At 37.3% G+C, this 19,433-nt stretch overlaps 1 protein-coding gene across 4 annotated transcripts in view; it reads left to right on the top strand.

The window, feature by feature from the left end:
* The window catches only part of DNM3 (dynamin 3), a 546,077-nt gene that overhangs the window by 71,617 nt on the left and 455,027 nt on the right, over positions 1-19,433 (top strand). For all 4 annotated transcript variants that reach the window (XM_073216760.1, XM_073216763.1, XM_073216762.1 and 1 more), the window contains exon 2: positions 18,032-18,105. In XM_073216760.1, coding sequence (XP_073072861.1) covers positions 18,032-18,105 — 74 coding nt within the window. The remainder of the gene's footprint in view (positions 1-18,031; positions 18,106-19,433) is intronic.

Here is a 19,433-nt window from a genome sequence, read left to right on the forward strand (position 1 = left end):
GGATATTGTCTCTGTAATATTTTCTAATATAGTATCTCTAAATTTGAAATTTTCTAATATCATTCTTGAAAGTAAGAAAACCCCCAGTCCAAGCTGTTTTTCAGCACAGTCCTCTCTAACCATATGAAATTACTCAGCCCCTTCCTTCTTTTCTTCCTGCCTTCTTGCTTTTCTGCCTTCCTCCCTGTTTTCCTTCCCTTTAACTAATATTTGTGAGCAGCTGCTATGTGCCATGCATGGTAACTGGTAGGAAATAGAAGAGATTGTGTTTGGTTTCTCTGGGCTTAACCTGGACATTAATATCCCCACTTATGGAAGTGAAAACAGGAAGCTTTAAGATTACTTAAAATGTCAGGGGTTGGATTATATTTTGTATATCTTGATTTACTTGTAGCACCAGAGACTGATAGAATATTCAAAGTGGCAAAGGCATTTTGGAAGGCATTAGCTCAGTCCTCACATTTTAAAGATATAGAAATGAAGTCTCTTATAGATTAAATGACATGTTGAGGTCACAGCTGGAACCCAAGCTGGTTTCTTGGCCAATGCTCTTTCTCTCTTTATTTTAATATTGCTTGCCCAGGTCTCATGTTGTCATATACTTTTATGTGTGATTTGTGCTGTTAAAAACCTCTTTTCACAACACACACACTGAACTACAGGCTTTTTCCATTATTGGTTTTGTTACTTGAAATTGTAATTGGAACAATTAGAGATGCATCAATGGAAAGGCAATGAAAGAGGGCCATTAATGGCTAATAAATGCCTCTCCTCATGAGAATGGCAGTCTTTTCTTTTCTAAGTATTTGAGCTCTTTTCACTGGTGCTTTTAAGTGGCTAGAAATAATACTTGCCACACTTGTGGAATATTCTAGATGCCAGAGGGCTCATGTCATTCTGTATTTGAACTGAACACACTGTGGTTGAAATGTGTGTTGATTCTTTTGTTGGTTTAAGATTTCCTCTCATGTTTTGCATTAACCTTTCTGCAGGAAGGCAGTAGAATAATAGTGAGAACTCTTGGAGAATGAAGCCTTTAAGTAGCTGATAGCTTTCTAAGAAGCAGATGAAAAGGTTAAAGTTGTAGGTGTTTATTTTGATATATCACAATATTCAAAACTCTAGATACAGTATGAAAAACTGGATCTGACTTACCCTAAAGCCACATGCTTAGATGCTGAGCAAGAGATAGTTGTTCCTTGTTGCTATGGAGATATATTACCTTTGGAAACAAATTTGGATAATTAATTATGAAGTAAATTTCAGGATAACTTAACTACTATTTCTTCTAAAAATAATGATAATGATGGTGATGATGGTGATACAATGACAGCTAACACTTTTTGACCATTTACTACTTCAGTCTTCTTGTCTATGATTTCAAAATGCAAAATGCTCTGAAAACAAAATATTATTTTTATAACTCATTTGGCAAAACTTCTGTTGACCTAAACTCATTTATTCACAAACTTGACCTGAGGGACATGAGGTTATTCATAATCTGTCTTTATCTCTGTTAGTGTGACTAGTCATTTGTTTGCTACAGAAACATTGTGTCTTTGATTCCAGGGCACTGCTTCAGATTACATTACACAGTATAAGTGTCATGCATCATTTTACCTTTCTCAAATCAGAAAAAAATTGGAGTTGCCTATCACACTTGACCACCAAAAGATAAAGGATTGTACTATTCCTTTCCCCTTGTACAAATTTACAGATGAGGAGATTTATAGATGAAGAAACTGATCCAACAGGTAATGGATCCTGAATTCAGACACAGGCGTTTTAGAGCTACAATCTGTATTCTTAATCACCGTGTCATACACTGCCTTAGAAACACTTGGTTAGAAAATAAAATAATAGATAAATAAATAAAATAAAATAATAGATAAATAAATAAAGAAAATAAAAAATATACATGATACCCATATCTTTATGAATGTTTGCATACTTATTTTTTAAATCAATCTTTAAAATTCATCTTCCTAATAAATTCATAGTTTTAATTCCTAGAATGCTGACATTATTTCTTCACCAGGTCACCTTTGAGCACTCCTCTGTGCCAGTTGCTGTGCCAAACACTGGCCTCATAGAAATGAGGTCCCTTGTCTTAAGGGAGCTTGCCTAGGAAAGAGGATATGATGGGGATAATGGTATCTTGGAATAAAGAGGAGGAACATCCAAATATGCTGGCATTTCAAGCTGGCATATCAAGAAATGCATCCCCAATGAGGCTGTGCCAACATTCTCTTTTTAAATGTAAGATGGGTAAAGAAAGGTGGGTTGGGGAAGGTCTTTCTTGGTAGAGGACTGACTCCACACAAGAGGCCTGAAATTAGTGTGAAGTCATTTGGAAGCCAGATATTCCAAGAATGAAAGGTTTGCCTGGAGGAGTAATGGATGAGGCTCCTAGAGTGTTAGGGAGGAACCTGATCCAAGATCCACTTAAATGCCTTCTTGATAATTGGAAAATCAGACTCCCATTCTTTTTAAGTAAACAGTGTGGCTGTGGCTCTCTGTTCTGTTTTAATGGAGAAACTGACCTATACTTTTTTGGTTTCCAATTAAATACCTAATTTTTCTTCCATGTCTTAGAAAAAGTGAAAACAGATGAGCTTGGCATTGACTAGGAAAACTTACTTTAACTCTTAGCCATACTATTTCCTTCCAACCCTCTGCAAAGAGTAGGTTAATAGATATTCAGGACCAAGGACAGTAGTTGGAGGGGGCATATTCCTCCAAGTCAAGTCATATGGGAGAGTTGAAGTGGGCCACCCAGACCAGTCCTGCCCTAGTCATTGGTTAAGTGTTCTCTTGTCCTTCCCACTGGGTATGGTCATTTACCCTCAGGCCTTTCCAGCCACTGTAGTACAAAGTACAAAAGGTCTGAGATTAATGTATAGGCTTCATGGAAATGGAGCAAGGTAGGTCTTTCAGCCTCTTTGGTACTAGACCTTAAGCCAGTCTCCTAAATAGACCAAATGAGGGTTCCCTATGGTTCAGCCAAAGTTTCCAGGGTTCAGAAGGGCATGTGTAGTAGTTTGAAGTAAAAGCCATCTGACCTTATCCTTTGTATACTATCTCTTTTAGTAACCCTGCAGCAAGGGATGACTGACAGGATAGAGTTTACTATCCTGGGTTCTCTTATGATCTGCAGCACTATTCTCAATGGGAATGAGATTGCTCCAAAGGAGGCAAAAATATATTCTTGGGGGGAAAAATTCTTACTCCTTTTATGTATAAAGCACAGATATATGTACAGTAAATATACTGATATGCAATGTATCTGTGGCATTAAATTTCATGGGGAGAAATTTATTGAAAAATGCCTAGGGAAACAATAATTAAAAATAGTGTTAAGAAAAACACTGTTCTAAAGAATAGCTTCTCTCTCTTTCTTTCTATCTCACTTTCTTTGTTAGGCAGTACAAGGCTGGCCCAGTGACTCATAGTGCCATCACTATCCTAGACTCTTTTTTTGCTGTGCCATCCTTAATCCATACCTTCCATTTTCAAGGTCCATTGGTTTAAGATGGTTGGGGTACTCTGCTGTCAGGTATAGTTAATTGATAAGGGGAAGAAAGAAGAGAAAAGGGCAAAATATACATAGCACCTAAAACAGACACTTCTAAAGAAACTATCCCTGATGTCACTCAGCAAACCCTAATTATATATATTTGTTATCATTAATCTACAATTACATGAAGAACATTATGTTTACTAGGCTCCCCCCTTCACCAAGTCACCCCCCCACACCCCATTACAGTCACTTTCCATCAGCATAGCAAGATGCTATAGAATCACTACTTGTCCTCTCTGTGTTGCATAGCCCTCCCCATGCACCCCCCCACATAATTGTAATGCCCTCTTTCTTTTTCCCCTCCCTTATCCCTCCCTTCCCACCCATCCTCCCTAGTCCCTTTCCCTTTGGTAACTGTTAGTCCATTCTTGGGTTCTGTGATTCTGCTGCTGTTTTGTTCCTTCAGTTTTTCTTTGTTCTGATACTCCACATATGAATGAAATCATTTGATACTTGTCTTTCTCTGCCTGGCTTATTTCACTGAGCATAATACCCTCTAGCACCATCCATGTTGTTGCAAATGGTAGGATTTGTTTTATTCTTATGGCTGAATAATATTCCATTGTGTATATGTACCACATCTTCTTTATCCATTCATCTACTGATGGACACTTAGGTTGCATTGCTTGGCTATTGTAAGTAGTGCTGCGATAAACATAGGGGTGCATCTGTCTTTTTCAAACTGGGCTGCTGCATTCTTAGGGTAAATTCCTAGAAGTGGAATTCCTGGGTCAAATGGTATGTCTATTTTGAGCTTTTTGAGGAACCTCCATATTGCTTTCCACAATGGTTGAACTAATTTACATTCCCACCAGCAGTATAGGAGGGTTCCCCTATCTCCACAACCTCGCCAACATTTGTTGTTGTTTTTCTTTTGGATGGTGGCGATCCTTACTGGTGTGAGGTGATATCTCATTGTGGTTTTAATTTGCATTTCTCTGATGAATAGTAATGTGGAGCATCTTTTCATGTGTCTTTTGGCAATCTGAATTTCTTCTTTGGAGAACTGTCTGTTCATCTCCTCTGCCCTTTTTTTTAATTGTATTATTTGCTTTTTGTTTGTTGAGGTGAATGAGCTCTTTATATATTTTGGATGTCAACCCTTTACGGATCTGTCATTTATGAATATATCCTCCCATACTGTAGGGTACCTTTTTGTTCTATTGATGGTGTCCTTTGCTGTACAGAAGATTTTCAGCTTGATATAGTTCCACTTGTTCATTTTTGCTTTTGTTTCCCTTGCCTGAGGAGTTATGTTCATGGACAAGTTGCTCATATTCATGTCCAGGAGAATTTTGCCTATGATTTTTTTCTAAGAGTTTTATGGTTTCATGACTTACATTCAGGTCTTTGATCCATTTCGAATTTACTTCTGTGTATGGGGTTAGACAGTGATCCAGTTTCATTCTCTTATGTGTAGCTGTCCAGTTTTGCCAGCATCATCTGTTGAAGAGACTGTCATTTCCCCATTGTATGTCCATGGCTCCTTTATCGAATATTAATTGACCATATATGTTTGGGTTAATATCGGGACTCTCCATTCTGTTCCACTGGTCTGTGGCTCTGTTCTTGTGCCAGTACCACATTGTCTTGATTACTGTGGCTTTGTAGTAGAGTTTGAAGTTTGGGAGTGAGAGCCCCCCCACTTTATTCTTCCTTCTCAGGATTGCTTTGGCTGTTAGGAGTCTTTGGTGTTTCCATATGAATTTTTGAACTATTTGTTCCAGTTCATTGAAGAATATTGTTGGTAATTTGATAGGGATTGCATCAAATCTGTATATTGCTTTGGGCAGGATGGCCATTTTGGTGATATTAATTCTTCCTAGCCATGAGCACGGAATGAGTTTCCATTTTCTAGTGTCCTCTTTAATTTCTCTTAAGAGTCTCTTGTAGTTTTCAGGGTATAGGTCTTTCACTTCCTTGGTTAGGTTTATTCCTAGGTATTTTATTCTTTTTGATGCAATTGTGAATGGAATTGTTTTCCTGATTTCTCTTTCTGTTAGTTCATTGTTAGTGTACAGGAAAGCCACAGATTTCTGTGTGTTAGTTTTGTATCCTGCAACTTTGCTGTATTCCTATATCAGTTCTAGTAGTTTTGGAGTGGAGTCTTTAGGGTTTTTTATGTACTATATCATGTCATCTGCAAATAGTGACAGTTTTACTTCTTCTTTACCAGTTTGGATTCCTTGTATTTCTTTGTTTGGTCTAATTGCTGTGGCTAGGACCTCCAGTACTATGTTGAATAACAGTGGGGAGAGTGGGCATCCCTGTCTTGTTCCCGATCTCAGAGGAAAAGCTTTCAGCTTTTCTTTGTTAAGTATGATGTTGGCTGTGGGCTTATCATATATGGCCTTTATTATGTTGAGGTACTTGCCCTCTATGCCCATTTTGTTGAGAATTTTTATCACGAATGGATGTTGAATTTTGTCAAATACTTTCTCAGCATCTATGGAGATGATCATGTAGTTTTTGTCTTTCTTTTTGTTGATGTGGTGGATGATGTTGATGGATTTTCGAATGTTGTACCATCCTTGCATCCCTGGGATGAATCCCACTTGGTCATGGTGTATGATCCTTTTGATGTGTTTTTGAATTCAGTTTGCTAATATTTTGTTGAGTATTTTTGCATCTACATTCATCAGGGATATTGGTCTGTAGTTTTCTTTTTTGGTGGGGTCTTTGCCTGGTTTTGGTATTATGGTGATGTTGGCTTCATAGAATGAGTTTGGGAATATTCTCTCCTCTTCTATTTTTTGGAAAACTTTAAGGAGAATGGGTATTATGTTTTCCCTGTATGTCTGATAAAATTCCGAGGTAAATCCATCTTGCCCGGGGTTTTGTTTCTGGGTAGTTTTTTGATTACCGCTTCAATTTCTTTTCTGGTAATTGGTTTGTTTAGATTTTGTGTTTCTTTCTTGGTCAGTATTAGAAGGTTGTATTTTTCTAAGAAGTTGTCCATTTCTTCTAGGTTTTCCAGCTTGTTAGCATATAGGTTTTCATAGTATTCTCTAATAATTCTTTGTATTTCTGTGGGGTCTGTCATGATTTTTCCTTTCTCATTTCTGATTCTGTTGATGTGTGTTGACTTTCTTTTTCTCTTAATAAGTTTGACTGGAGGCTTATCTATTTGTTTATTTTCTCAAAGAACCAGCTCTTGGTTTCATTGATTTTTTTCTTTTGTTTTATTCTTCTCAATTTTATTTATTTCTTCTCTGATCTTTATTATGTCCCTCCTTCTGTTGACTTTAGGCCTCATTAGTTCTTCTTTTTCCTTTTTTGATAATTCTGACATTAGACTATTCATTTGTGATTGTTCTTCCTTCTTTAGATATGCCTGGATTGCTATATACTTTCCTCTTAAGACTGCTTTCGCTGTGTCCCACAGAAATTGGGGCTTTGTGTTGTTGTCATTTGTTTCCATATATTGCTTGATCTCTATTTATAATTTGGTCATTGATTCATTGATTATTTAGGAGCATGTTGTTAAGCCTCCATGGGTTTGTTGGCCTTTTTTGCTTTGTTTGTATAATTTAGTTCTAGTTTTATTCCTTTGTGGTCTGATAAGTTGGTTGGTAGAATTTCAGTCTTTTTGAGTTTACTGCGGCTCTTTTTGTGGTCCAGTATGTGGTCTATTCTGGAGAATGTTCCATATGCACTTGAGAAGAATGTGTATCCTGCTGCTTTTGGATGTAGAGTTCTGTAGATGTCTATTAGGCCCATCTGTTCTACTGTGTTGTTCAGTGCCTCTGTGTCCTTACTTATTTTCTGTCTGGTGGATCTATCCTTTGGAGTGAGTGGTGTGTTGAAGTCCTTTAAAATGAATGCACTGCATTCTATTTCCTCCTTTAGTTCTGTTAGTATTTGTTTTACATATATTGGTGCTCCTGGGTTGGGTACATATATATTTATAATTGTTTTATCTTCTTGTTGGACTGAGCCCTTTGTCATTATGTAATGTCCTTCTTTATCTCTTGTTACTTTTTTTGTTTTGAAGTCTATTTTGTCTGATACTAGTACTGCAACACCTGCTTTTTTCTCCCTGTTGCTTGCATGGAATATCTTTTTCTATCCCTTGACTTTTAGTCTGTGCATGTTTTTGGGTTTGAGGTGCATCTCTTGTAAGCAGCATAAAGATGGGTCTTGCTTATTTATCCATTCTGTTAGTCTGTGTCTTTTGATCGGTCCATTCAGTCCATTTATATTAGGGTGATTACTGAAAGATATGTACTTATTGCCATTGCAGGCTTTAGATTCTTGGTTACCAAAGGTTCAAGGTTAGCATCTTTAGTATCTTACTGGGTAACTTATCTCGCTTACTGAGCTATTATAGATACTGTCTGGTGATTCTTTATTTCTCTCCCTTCTTATTCCTCCTCCTCCATTCTTTATATGTTGGGTGTTTTATTCTGTACTCTTTTGTGTTTCCTTTGACTGCTTTTGTGAGTAGTTGATTTTATTTTTTGCCTTTAGTTAGTATTTGGTTGGTCTGCTTTCTTTGCTGTGATTTTATTTTCTCTGGTGTCATCTGTTTAGCCTTAGGAGTGCTCCCATCTAGAGCAGTCCCTCTAAATTACCCTGTAGAAGTGGTTTGTGGGAGGCATATTCCCTCAACTTTTGCTTGTCTGGGAATTGTTTAATCCCTCCTTCGTATTTAAATGATAATCGTGCTGGATACAGTATTCTTGGTTCAGGGCCCTTCTGTTTCATTGCATTAAATATATCATGCCATTCTCTTCTGGTCTGTAAGGTTTCTGTTGAGAAGTCTGATGATAGCTGGATGGGTTTTCCTTTGTAGGTTACCTTTTCTCTCTCTCTCTTATTGCCTTTAGTACTCTGTCCTTGTCCTTGATCTTTGCCATTTTAATTATTATGTGTCTTGGTGTTGTCCTCCTTTCTTTTGGGATTTCTGTGTATTTCTGTGGTCTGATTGATTATTTCCTCCCCCAGTTTGGGGAAGTTTTCAACAATTATTTCTTCAAATGCACCTTCTGTCCCTGTTTTTCTCTCTTCTTCTTCTCGTACCCCTATAATGTGGATATTGTTCCTTTTGGATTGGTCACACAGTTCTCTTAATATTGTTTCATTCCTGGAGATCCTTTTATCTCTCTCTGCATCAGCTTCTATGCATTCCTGTTCTCTGGTTTCTATTCCATCAATGGCCTCTTGCATCTCATCCATTCTGCTTATAAAGCCTTCCAAAGATTGTTTTATTTCTGTAGTCTCCCTCCCTACTTTGTCTGTTAGCTTTTGTATTTTTCTTTGCATCTCCCTCAGCATGGTTATGACTTTATTTTGAATTCTTTTTCAGTAAGATTGGTTAGGTCTCTCTCTCTAAGCTCCTTCTCAGAGGTTGTCTCTGTGATTTTGGTCTGGATCAAATTCTTCTGCCTTTTCATGGTGATAGAGGTTGTTGTGGGGAGCTGGCATGAGTGTTGGCTGGGAGACCATCCCGTCTTGCTGGTTTGTGGCCTTCCTCTCCTGGGAGAATGGTCACCCATAGTGGCTTGTGCTGGGCAGCTGCGCACAAATGGGATCTCTGATTCTTGCCCAGCTGCTGTGAAAGAAGCTCTGCCTGGCTGCTGTGGGCACGGCCAGCCTCAAGCTTCTGCTCTGCTATGGCGGAGCAGCACTGGAAGGGGAATGGGTGGGAGGCTCTTTATCCCCGTGAGTGGCCTCCAAGCTGTGCTGCCAACCAGGGGGTTGGGGCACCTGGAGTTACCTGGGATTCCCAGCTGCTAGGCTAAGTGTCCCAGGATGCTTCCGTCTAGTTGTTGGGTTTCTGTTCCTTTAAGACTTTCAGAAAGCACTCGCTTTTCTTTGTCCCAGGGACGCTGGCCACGGGGACTGGCTCGCAGGTTTTACTGTCCCCTTTCCCTAGTATCCAGCACCCCATGCACTGTGTGTCTACGCTCCCCATGCGGATGGCTAAGGCTGGGTATTTAGCAGTCCTGGGCTCCCTCTCCCTCTCCTCTCTGGCTCCTTTCCTCCCGCTGGGCACTGGGGTGAGGGGCACTCATGTCCTGCTAGTCTGCGGCCTGTATCTTACCCCCTTCATGAGGCACTGCATTCTCGCAAGTGTAGATGTAGCCTGGATGTTGTCCTGTATCTTCTGGTCTCTCTTTTAGGGATAGTTGTATTTGTTGTATTTTCAAAGATGTATATGGTTTTGGGAGGAGATTTCCACTGCTCTACTCACACCGCCAGCTTGGCTCCCACCTAATTATATTTTATTGACTAAAACTTCGTGATGTGAACTTCCCATTTGCCAGGGAGACTGTGTACATTTATTTAGTTAGTTATCTGTTTATTTACCTATTAAAGTTGGGCATGTTGCCATTCTCAGTGAAATTGGTATTCTATTAATAAGAAAAGGAGAGATGGAAATTGGGCAGGCAACTAGCACTTTGTTTAGTTGTCCCTTTTTCATCCATTTATGTGACAGCTACCCAGGGTAATGAATAATTTGTGATTTGGAATAGAGTGACAAAGGCCACTACTTAAACTGGGACTCATTAATCTGGTGCTTTAAATTCTTGAACAAACTGGCTTTGTAAATAATTCAGTGAAGTGGATTAAATATGAAAGCATTAATTTTTTTAGAGTGTTTCCTGGTGGGTAGAACACATAGTAAAAAATTGAGAACTGGCTTCTTCATTTGGGTTATAGACGTATGACTCAGAAAATTCTGCATTTTGAATGTTGTAATGAAAACCATTAATTATTAATTAATTATATTTAATGAAAGTATATTGCTTAGAAAATTTGAGTTTTATTAATGAAAGGTAAATATTAACATTTCTTAGATGTAGTAAAAAAAAATTAAAACAGAGTGTTCCCTGCAACTGGATTTGTAGCTATGTTTTTCAAACAAAATGATGGTGGTATTTATGGAGTATGTCAAATCATAGAGTAACTGATAGCAGAAAAATGTGATCTTTTACAAATCTGCTAAGTGGTAACATTCTTACTGTGCTAAGAATTTAGGGAAAAAGAAACTTCAGTGGAAAATTTCCAACTAAATCTGTGGATTTTGGCATAATTACTTCCTTTGGCAATTAAAGTGGCATTGTAATAATTGGCAAAGTTCCAGAATTCTGGCATGGAAGCACAAAGCCATTTTAACAGCAACCTTGTGTTCAGCGTGTAGAATATATGACCTCACTGCTTCTTGGGATAGGAGGTGGACAGTATTTGGCAATGACTTGTCTCTGTTTCTTTCTCTCTCTCCTTTACCTCTTTCTCTCTGTCCCAGATCTTTAATTGGGTTATCCTTTTGAAGGACTGAGATAGTAATCCTACATGAATTATTTTGGAGCACAAGAAATTGTACTTTAAAGATAATTTTTTAGAAGAGATTTCTCTTTTTAAAAGTATATTGGCTCTGGGATTAAAAAATGTCTCCTCCCAGTTCTACTCTCTATCTTTAGATAGTCACGTTGGCCCACATGATGTTCTGTATTTTTTTACTTTGGTGAATGCTGTTGGACCCTAGACATCCATAATAAAATATATTAATTTAAGTGACATCAGAAAATTATTGGTAAATTGAAAATTATCGTACCTGTTCTTTCTGACCATGTAAAATGTGACTTAGTTTTCTGCCAGATGGAGAATCAGATATGGGTGTATTTCCCTCCACATTATGAGTATGTGGGCAATGAGAAATCTTCTTGAAAGGGCAGATAGAAAGTATTAAAAATATTTAATACTTAGGCACTGAAGTAGACACAGGGAGGAATACAATACAGGGAGCAGACATGTAAATAGACCAAAGTGAAAAGTGTGTATTGAGAACTTAGATAGAGGCATGTAAGAGGAATGTCAAAGAAGGCTTCTCAGAAAAGATGACATGGACCTGAGTATGAAAGATTATGTAGGAGTTGGCTAGAGGGAGAAGTTGAGGGAGGGCACCCAATGATGGGAGAGTGTGGTGTGTGCCAAGGCACTGAGCCTGAGAGCATAGTGACACACAGAAAGTTTGAGTAGAGGGCACGGCTTTTTTTTCTGCTTTGTTTATGGTTTGAATTTCATGATAAAGACAATGGGGCGCCATTAAATGATTTATAGTCAGGAAATAATGTCATGGCACTTATGCTGCTGTTGGTTGGAATGAAAGGTGCTCAAAAAGATATAGTGGAATTAACTGGGAGATTAGTGAGAGTTGGTACCTGGAGTGATGACTGAAATAGAGAAAGAAGTGTATGCATTTAGGGATATTAAGAAAGTAGAATCAGCAGGACATAATGAACAATTTTGAGTATGAGCACAGAGGAAGCTGGAGGATGGATGATTCCCTCATACCTGGCTTGGCTGACTGTGTGCATACAGATGATATGGATCATGATGGAGAATGAAGGAGGAGAAACCTGTTGGATATATAATAATGAATTAAGTTGTAGAGATTGAGTTTGAGATATCTAAGTGGAGATGTTTAAGAGGCTAGTGTGACTCTGGGGATATTTGTGCCTTTGAGCATTTGACTTATGTTTTAGGTGCCCCTTTCAATCCCATTAAGTGTTGGTATTTCCCAGAATCCATGATTATCATTTTTCTCCACTCCATTCCTACTCATCTGTTCTCATGGCTTCACCTACCTGCTCCATTGATGATTGTCAAATTATTATTTCCAGACAGGACTTTTGTCCTGAGTTTCAACTGCTTAGTTTAACTATTTGCTCCATCTATATATTTTTTAGGCTGCTAAAGATCAACATATCCAAATATATTCCCTCATCTTCTTCAGCCATTTCTTTCACAATATAGCATAGTCTAATGGTTACATTAGTAGAGATGCTAGAGTTGGACTGTCTAGGTATGAGTCCCAGACCTGTCACTTAAGAGCTTTGTGGTCCTGAGAAAGTTATGTGACCTCTCTGTGCCTCAGTTTCCTTATCTGTGAGAATAACAAGAATACCTACCTCATAGTGTTGTTAAGAGTATCAAATAAGAATGGTGCCTGGTACATGGAAAACACTGCATAAATTTCAGCTATAACTGGGCCTTTCTATATTCCCTATTCTGGATAATGGCACCACTATTCAACCAGCTACCCAAATCAGAAATGTGAGATTTATCCTAACTCTTTCATGTCACTTCATTCCACATCAAGGTGATCATTAAGTTCTGTCAATTTTCCACTCTCTCTGCTGTCATCTTCCCATATCTACCATTCCTGTTAATTAAGACTTAATCTTCACCACCTTCTTCTTCTTTTGTGACCTAGACTGGCTAGTGACTACTCTCCCTCCCCTTGTCTTTCCCCTTTTCAACATTCTCTGTATAGTTCCCCAGTGAGTTTTCTGAAATGCAAATCTGATCATTAAAACCTTTTTTAGTGCCTTCCAATTCTCACAGGAAGAAAAAAATCTAGGTGAGGGTTTCCGGGTCTGCTTCTGTCTCTTTCTCCAGCCTTTGCTCCACAGCATTCTGTAGTGGATAAGAGTATTCCTTTAGTATTTACAGTTCCTTAATGTTCTGTGTTACTTTGGTCTTCCATGTCTTTGCACATCCTGATCCTCTGTGCAATGCCTCCTGCCTCAGGTCTCTCTGGAATGGTTTCTGGCTAGTCCCACAAGCAGAAGAGATTATCCTCCTGTGCAATGCCTCCTGCCTCATGTCTCTCTGGAATGGTTTCTGGCTAGTCCCACAAGCAGAAGAGATTATCCTCTGCTCTGTGTCAGTACTTCACCTTGCATGGAGCTTAACCATAGTGCCTGTCATGCTTATTGTAATCATTTGCATTCCATTCTCCTCTAAGATTAAACTTCTTTATCTTTGGATGAATCCTACATGAATTAAGTTCTTGGAGAGTATGAATTATGTTTCTTATCCCCAGTCAAGGGCAGATGTTAAACATCTATGAACAGATCATCTGGTTAATGCTTGTTTCCATCTGAGTTGAAGAAAAACATCTCTGTAGTTACTTTATTTGCTGTTAAGAGGGAAAATTCCTTTTAGCTTTGTTGATGCAGCAAGTGTGCACTCCTTTTTTAGGTGTCCAAAGGCAAATCATTTCCTAGTGGAGCAACAGTATCTCTTGGAAACCAAGTTTCTGGGAGAGCCAATAAGAAATATTATCAAGATGGCTCTTAGACTATAGCATGGGAATTAGGCTCTACTTTTTGTGCAGGAGTCAGGAAACCATAAAAGAGCATTGACTTACTGCCTGAAGACCAGCTGTTAAGAGTACACAGATTAATGCTTTATTAAAGTAGGCTGAGAGAGAAGAAAGGCATTTGAATTGCAGCTGCCATATGGCACAGAGAGGGGAACACTCCTTCTGTCTTAAAAATCTGTTTAGTCCAACCATGAAAAAGGCAGTCAGACAATAGAATGGGGCCAGTTCAGTAATGCTTAGTCTTCAGATGACTCTTGTCACTTTTTACCTTGAATATCCTATCAATCATAAATGACAAAGGTATAATTTAAATCCACAGTAGTGATAAAGGCACAGTCATTATTTTTTTCTGCATTAATTTAGCAAAGTAATTTTCCCATAAGATGTTCTTATAGGAGAACCCAACCATCTATTGCCAGAAAAAAAATAAAATTCAAACCATTGGTTGCACTCAGTGGCTAATGAATTATTCATGATTGTTTGTACCAGTGTCTTGGTTCCCAGTTGATGGAGGTGGGAATAAGGAACTGAGCTGTCTAAACTAGAGCAACTGGTCAACACCAAGGGGACAGTTCAGGTGGGGTCTGTACCTCTTCATCTTCAAATTCCATTCATAAAATATTAAAATATTGTGTGTAGACACTTTTTTAAAATGAGAGAATGCTACAATATCAGAGAAAACATACTGTGGCTATATTGCAGCAATAATAATATACTACGTTTTCTATGGTGGTGGTTGTTTTAAAACGTTGCTGTATGTTTGAGGATGTGAAGAAAAGGGAACTCTCATACACTGTTGGTGGGAATGTGAATTGATGCAGCCACTATGGAAAGCAGTAAGGAGGGTTCTCAGAAAATTAAAAACAGAAATTTATAAAAATACTACCTAGTAATTCCACTTCTGTGAGTTTAACTGAAGAAAGCAAACTGAAAAATGAATTCAAAAAGATATATGCACTCCTCTGTTTATTTTAGCATTATTTGCAGTAGCCAGTATATGGTATCAACCTAATCTCCATCGATAGATGAATAAATAAAAAAGAAGTGGTACATATATGCAATGGAATATTACTCAGCTTTAAAAAAGAAGGAAATCTTGCCATTTGTGACAACATGGATGAATCTAAAGGGTAGTCAGACAAAGACACATATTGCACTATTTCACTTTTGTGTGGAATATGAAAAATAAAACAAGTGAACAAATGAACAAAACAAACTCGTAGAGGACAGATTGGAGGTTGCTGGGGGGCAGGTAAGGTGAAATAGGTGAGGGGGATAAAGAGGTGTAAACTTTAATTAATTATAAAATAAACTAGTTACAGGGATGAAAGTACAGCATAGGGAATATAGTAAATAATGTAATATCTTTGTATGTTGACAGATGGTAACTAATCATGGTGAATATTTAGTAATATATATAATTGTCAGATCACTATGTTGTATACCTGAAACCAATGTACTGTATCAACTATATTTCAATTTTTAAAAGTTGCCCTATTTTGCATTTCATTTGATCCATGGGATTATCTCACTTTAGTGGCAAAAGAAACAGATTTCGAGGGAATTTTGCCCACTCAGTGGCAGAGTTGGGACTCAAAGCAAGGTTCTCTGTTTCATCTGAGGGCTCATCCCCTGAGCTCTCATAGCATGAGTGTGCTGGGCATGTGTTTTCCATGCTGCTGGATCATCAGCATGACATGAATCTTCAGGATACCATATAAGCCACTCACTCTTCACAAGAGAGAAATGTCTCTCTTAGTGCTTTGTTGAACTCAGATACTTTGTGAAGTTAAGAGAGACTTGAAATAGCAGGATTTGGTTACCAAATCTTTGACTTTTGGTGAGAATGTGTGCTGTGGAGGTAGGACTGTGAGAGCCATGAAGGGGGCCAGTAGGCATGAGTTAGCAAAAAAGGGGGTTGTGTACTAAATTTCCTGCAAAACTCATAACATTCCCTATGCCATATCACCCACTCAATTGTTGAACTCTTAATACAAAGTTCTCTTTGCTTGATACAAAAGAGAGAAACATTAGATGTATCTATGGACTTACTTTGCAGCCAAACATGATAATTATTTGCTATTTAAAATGTTTAATACATTCTGTTTTGCTCTAATAATGTTCAAAGGGATTGTTACTAAATCTTCATTATAAATATATGGTCATAGGCATGAGATGAAATAGGTCCTTGGCATGAAGGTATTATGTATGTAACTAGACCTCCTTTCTTCTTCTTTTCCTTCCATCCCTCTTTCCTTCCTTCTTCTATATTATTTTTTTTAAGAATAAATGTATGTATTTTTATTAAATGGCTTTATTCAGGCTTTTAAACCTGAATATTTCTCTTCGGCATGTATACATCCTAAAACCTCATTCATGGTCCTAACAGCTCCAGTAGATTCCTTCCAGCTCTTTGCCCTGGAGTTTTCTTGTTTTGTTTTCTTCTCTATTTTTATACTCAAATCAACTTCTTCCTTTTTGGTTCTAGGCACAGAGTAGATGCTCTCCTTGTTTTTATTACAGTTTAAGTGATTATTGAAATCATCAAAACTAGCAAATATTCTAATATAGTTCCTGGGGAATATTAAAAGTGTATTAATTATATACATTCAGATATTTTTAAAAGGAGAGTATCAATCTCTCTTTTCTGAACCTAATGTAGTTTATCTTCTCCCTCCTGTAACAGTTTTGTAGATAGATGTCTTCATCATCACATGAGATTTTAAACCCCTGGTGTCTACCTAGTGCAGGCTGGGCCCACAGCATCTACCTAGCACTTCTTAATTCCTCAGTGAAAATTTTTGGATGAATAAATAATATTTATTTCAGGTAGCATTTTTTTAGAGGAAAAGCAAGCCTGTAATATAACTATTCTCTATTTCAGTCACATACAAATGACATGCCAGATGAAACAGCCTCAGACTTAAGGAGTAAAGCCATTAACTTGGTTAAGGGGCGGTTTACTATGATTTCCTTATTTACACTAGCACTTGCAAAATAAATTAGTCATAGCAGGAGAAATTCTCCTTACTCTTGTCTCTGTAACTCTCCAAGTATCCAAAGGCTTGGGTTCTGCAGCATTCTCACTGGCTTTTACCAGTTGTTTAAGTTGCTCTTCTTTGAGATCCCAAATGTGTTGAAACTGTCCTGCAAAATGTCCTAGAAAACTCATAGTAAGCCCTATGCCATTGTCACCCACTAAATTGTTGAGTAATATATCCCAACATGAAGCTGTAATCACTCCAGCCATGGTGAGCATCAGAATCCCCTGGAGCTTAGTAAGAGTACAGGTGCTGCACACCTATAGGTGGGTCTCCTAAAAGTTGTGAGGCATTCCAAAAGTGTTTAAAAGTTGTGTTATAGGTATGTTTACAAAGTATTGGGTAGTGCAGAATCAATACTGATGTTTGTGGCATTGCAGATGTAGTTACAAAATACTTTTTTTCTACAGTTTTATTGATCTAGTGTGTATTAACATGCCATTTTAAACTGAGTCTTTATTTATTGAAAAGCTCCCTTAAAAAAAAACTCCCAATATAACCAGTGATTATATAACATTTTCCTATGTTGACAGATAGTAACTGCACTAGGGTGAGTTAGGGTGAGGATTTAATAATATGGATAACTGTTGAACCACTGTGCTGTGTACTTGAAACCAATATAAGATTGTATATCAACTATACTTCAATAAGAAAAGAATAAACTAAGATCTATCATGAATGAGAACAACCAACACTCACACTGCAATATTATTTTCTGCTATTAATTTCTACATATACAATATTTATCTCTACCTCATCCCACATTCTATGTGCGACCTTTTATTAGAGAAAATTTTTAGGATGTTTAGAAGATACATCTAATAAGACTTTATTACCTTTAATAATGGTTAGTATTTGATGATGCTATTATTGATCTTGAAGCTGGACAGAGTATTGAATGTTTTAATTACCAAAAAGTATAAGGATTCATTTCTGCATCAAATGCTTTTATAAATGCTGATGCTCTGAAAATAAAAGTGAATTGACAGTACACAATAATTTAATGCAAAATTTTATTAATTCCAGCTAAATGGATGAGTGTCATATTCTAGTGAGGTTATTATAATAATGCACATGGATTACTATTCAATGGCAGAGGCCTTTCTCCTCTACTTCTTTTTTTTATTACTTTGCAAATGCTTCTTTTGTAGGTTGGGCCTAGTATTCTGTAGACATGTGATGCATCAAAAAGTTGGAAATTAAAGTAACTGTGAACTTGAGTTAGACATTTATAGGTGATCAGAATTATTCAAAGTACCTTAATCTGTTATTTCCTTCTTTTTTTTTTTTTAGGGACTTTCTCCCTCGAGGGTCCGGCATTGTAACGAGAAGGCCTCTTGTGCTGCAGCTTGTTACTTCCAAAGCAGGTAATGGATCAGGGTGTTACCGTCATGGGTGAGCACACCCCATGGTACCTGTTGCCTGCATTCCTGGGTGTTGGGCTGTAACAACAGAAACATTTTTGTGGTCACTCTGCTGAGGTTGCTGCCTGCCTTTCTCCACAAATGCTCCCTTCTTCATTGGCCTTTTGACTCCTTTGATCACGCTAAAGGGAAAGTGCCATTTGTATATACATTTTTAAAAACTAATTTTCATGCCTAGATTCTCATTGTAATCCATCTATATAATTTTATAGTACAGTGTAACCACTAATACCCTTTGTTATAATTTGTGCATGTGTGTTTTTGTGTGTGTCTGTTCAGGAATTTTTTAAAGTAACAATTCAACATCCATGTAATATCTGTATGCATATGTGTAGTGTATGTGTACTCATATCTATATTTATATTTATATCCATATCTATATCTAATGTGCTGTGCTTGTCCGTTTCCTTATCACCATGATACATTGATAGTTAAATAAACTTTGTTTTTATTTTTATTTCTTAGCAACTAGTGATGTTGAAATTTTTTGTGTTTATTTGGTGTTTATATGTATTTTTGAATTGGCTGTTTTTATCTTCCCCCTCTTCTTTTTGAGGATTTTACTACTTTTCCTACCAATTTCTTTGAAAGCACTCATAATATTATGCCTCATAAATGGCAAAAACTAAGGGTATGAAGTTTTACCCCTATTTTCTTCTAAGAATTTTACAATTTTGCTCTTACATTTATGTCTTTGAGCCACTTTGAGTTAATACTTGTATACAGTGTGAGTTAATGGTCTAACTTCATATTTTTTGTGTGGATAATCCAGTTGTCCCAGCAATATTTGTATGGTTTTGACACCTTTATTGAAAATCAGTTTGCCATCAATATACAGGTTTATTTTTGTACTCTGAATTCTATTCAGTTGATCTATATGTCTATATTTGTACCAATATCACACTGCCTTAATTACCCTTCCTTTGTAGTAAGTTTTGAAATTGGAAAGTGTGAGTCCTACTTTGTTCTTTTTCCTTTTTCATGATTGTTTGGCTATCCTGAGTCCTTTGAAATTCTGTATGCATTTTAGAATTAGCTTGTTTTATCCCTGGGATGCAAGATTGGTTTAACATCTGATAACCAGTTAAGTAATGCATCAATCATATCAATAGAATTAAAAAGGAAAAAAATCACAAGATCATCTTAACAGACTTAGAAAAAACATTTGAAAATATCCAACACCCCATCATGATGAAAACACTCAACAAGCTAGTAATAGAAGGGAACTTCCTTAACCTGCTAAAGCGCATGCATGGAAAACCTACAGCTTA

This window comes from Manis javanica, chromosome 11, assembly GCF_040802235.1.
Source record: "Manis javanica isolate MJ-LG chromosome 11, MJ_LKY, whole genome shotgun sequence".
NCBI lineage: Eukaryota > Metazoa > Chordata > Mammalia > Pholidota > Manidae > Manis > Manis javanica.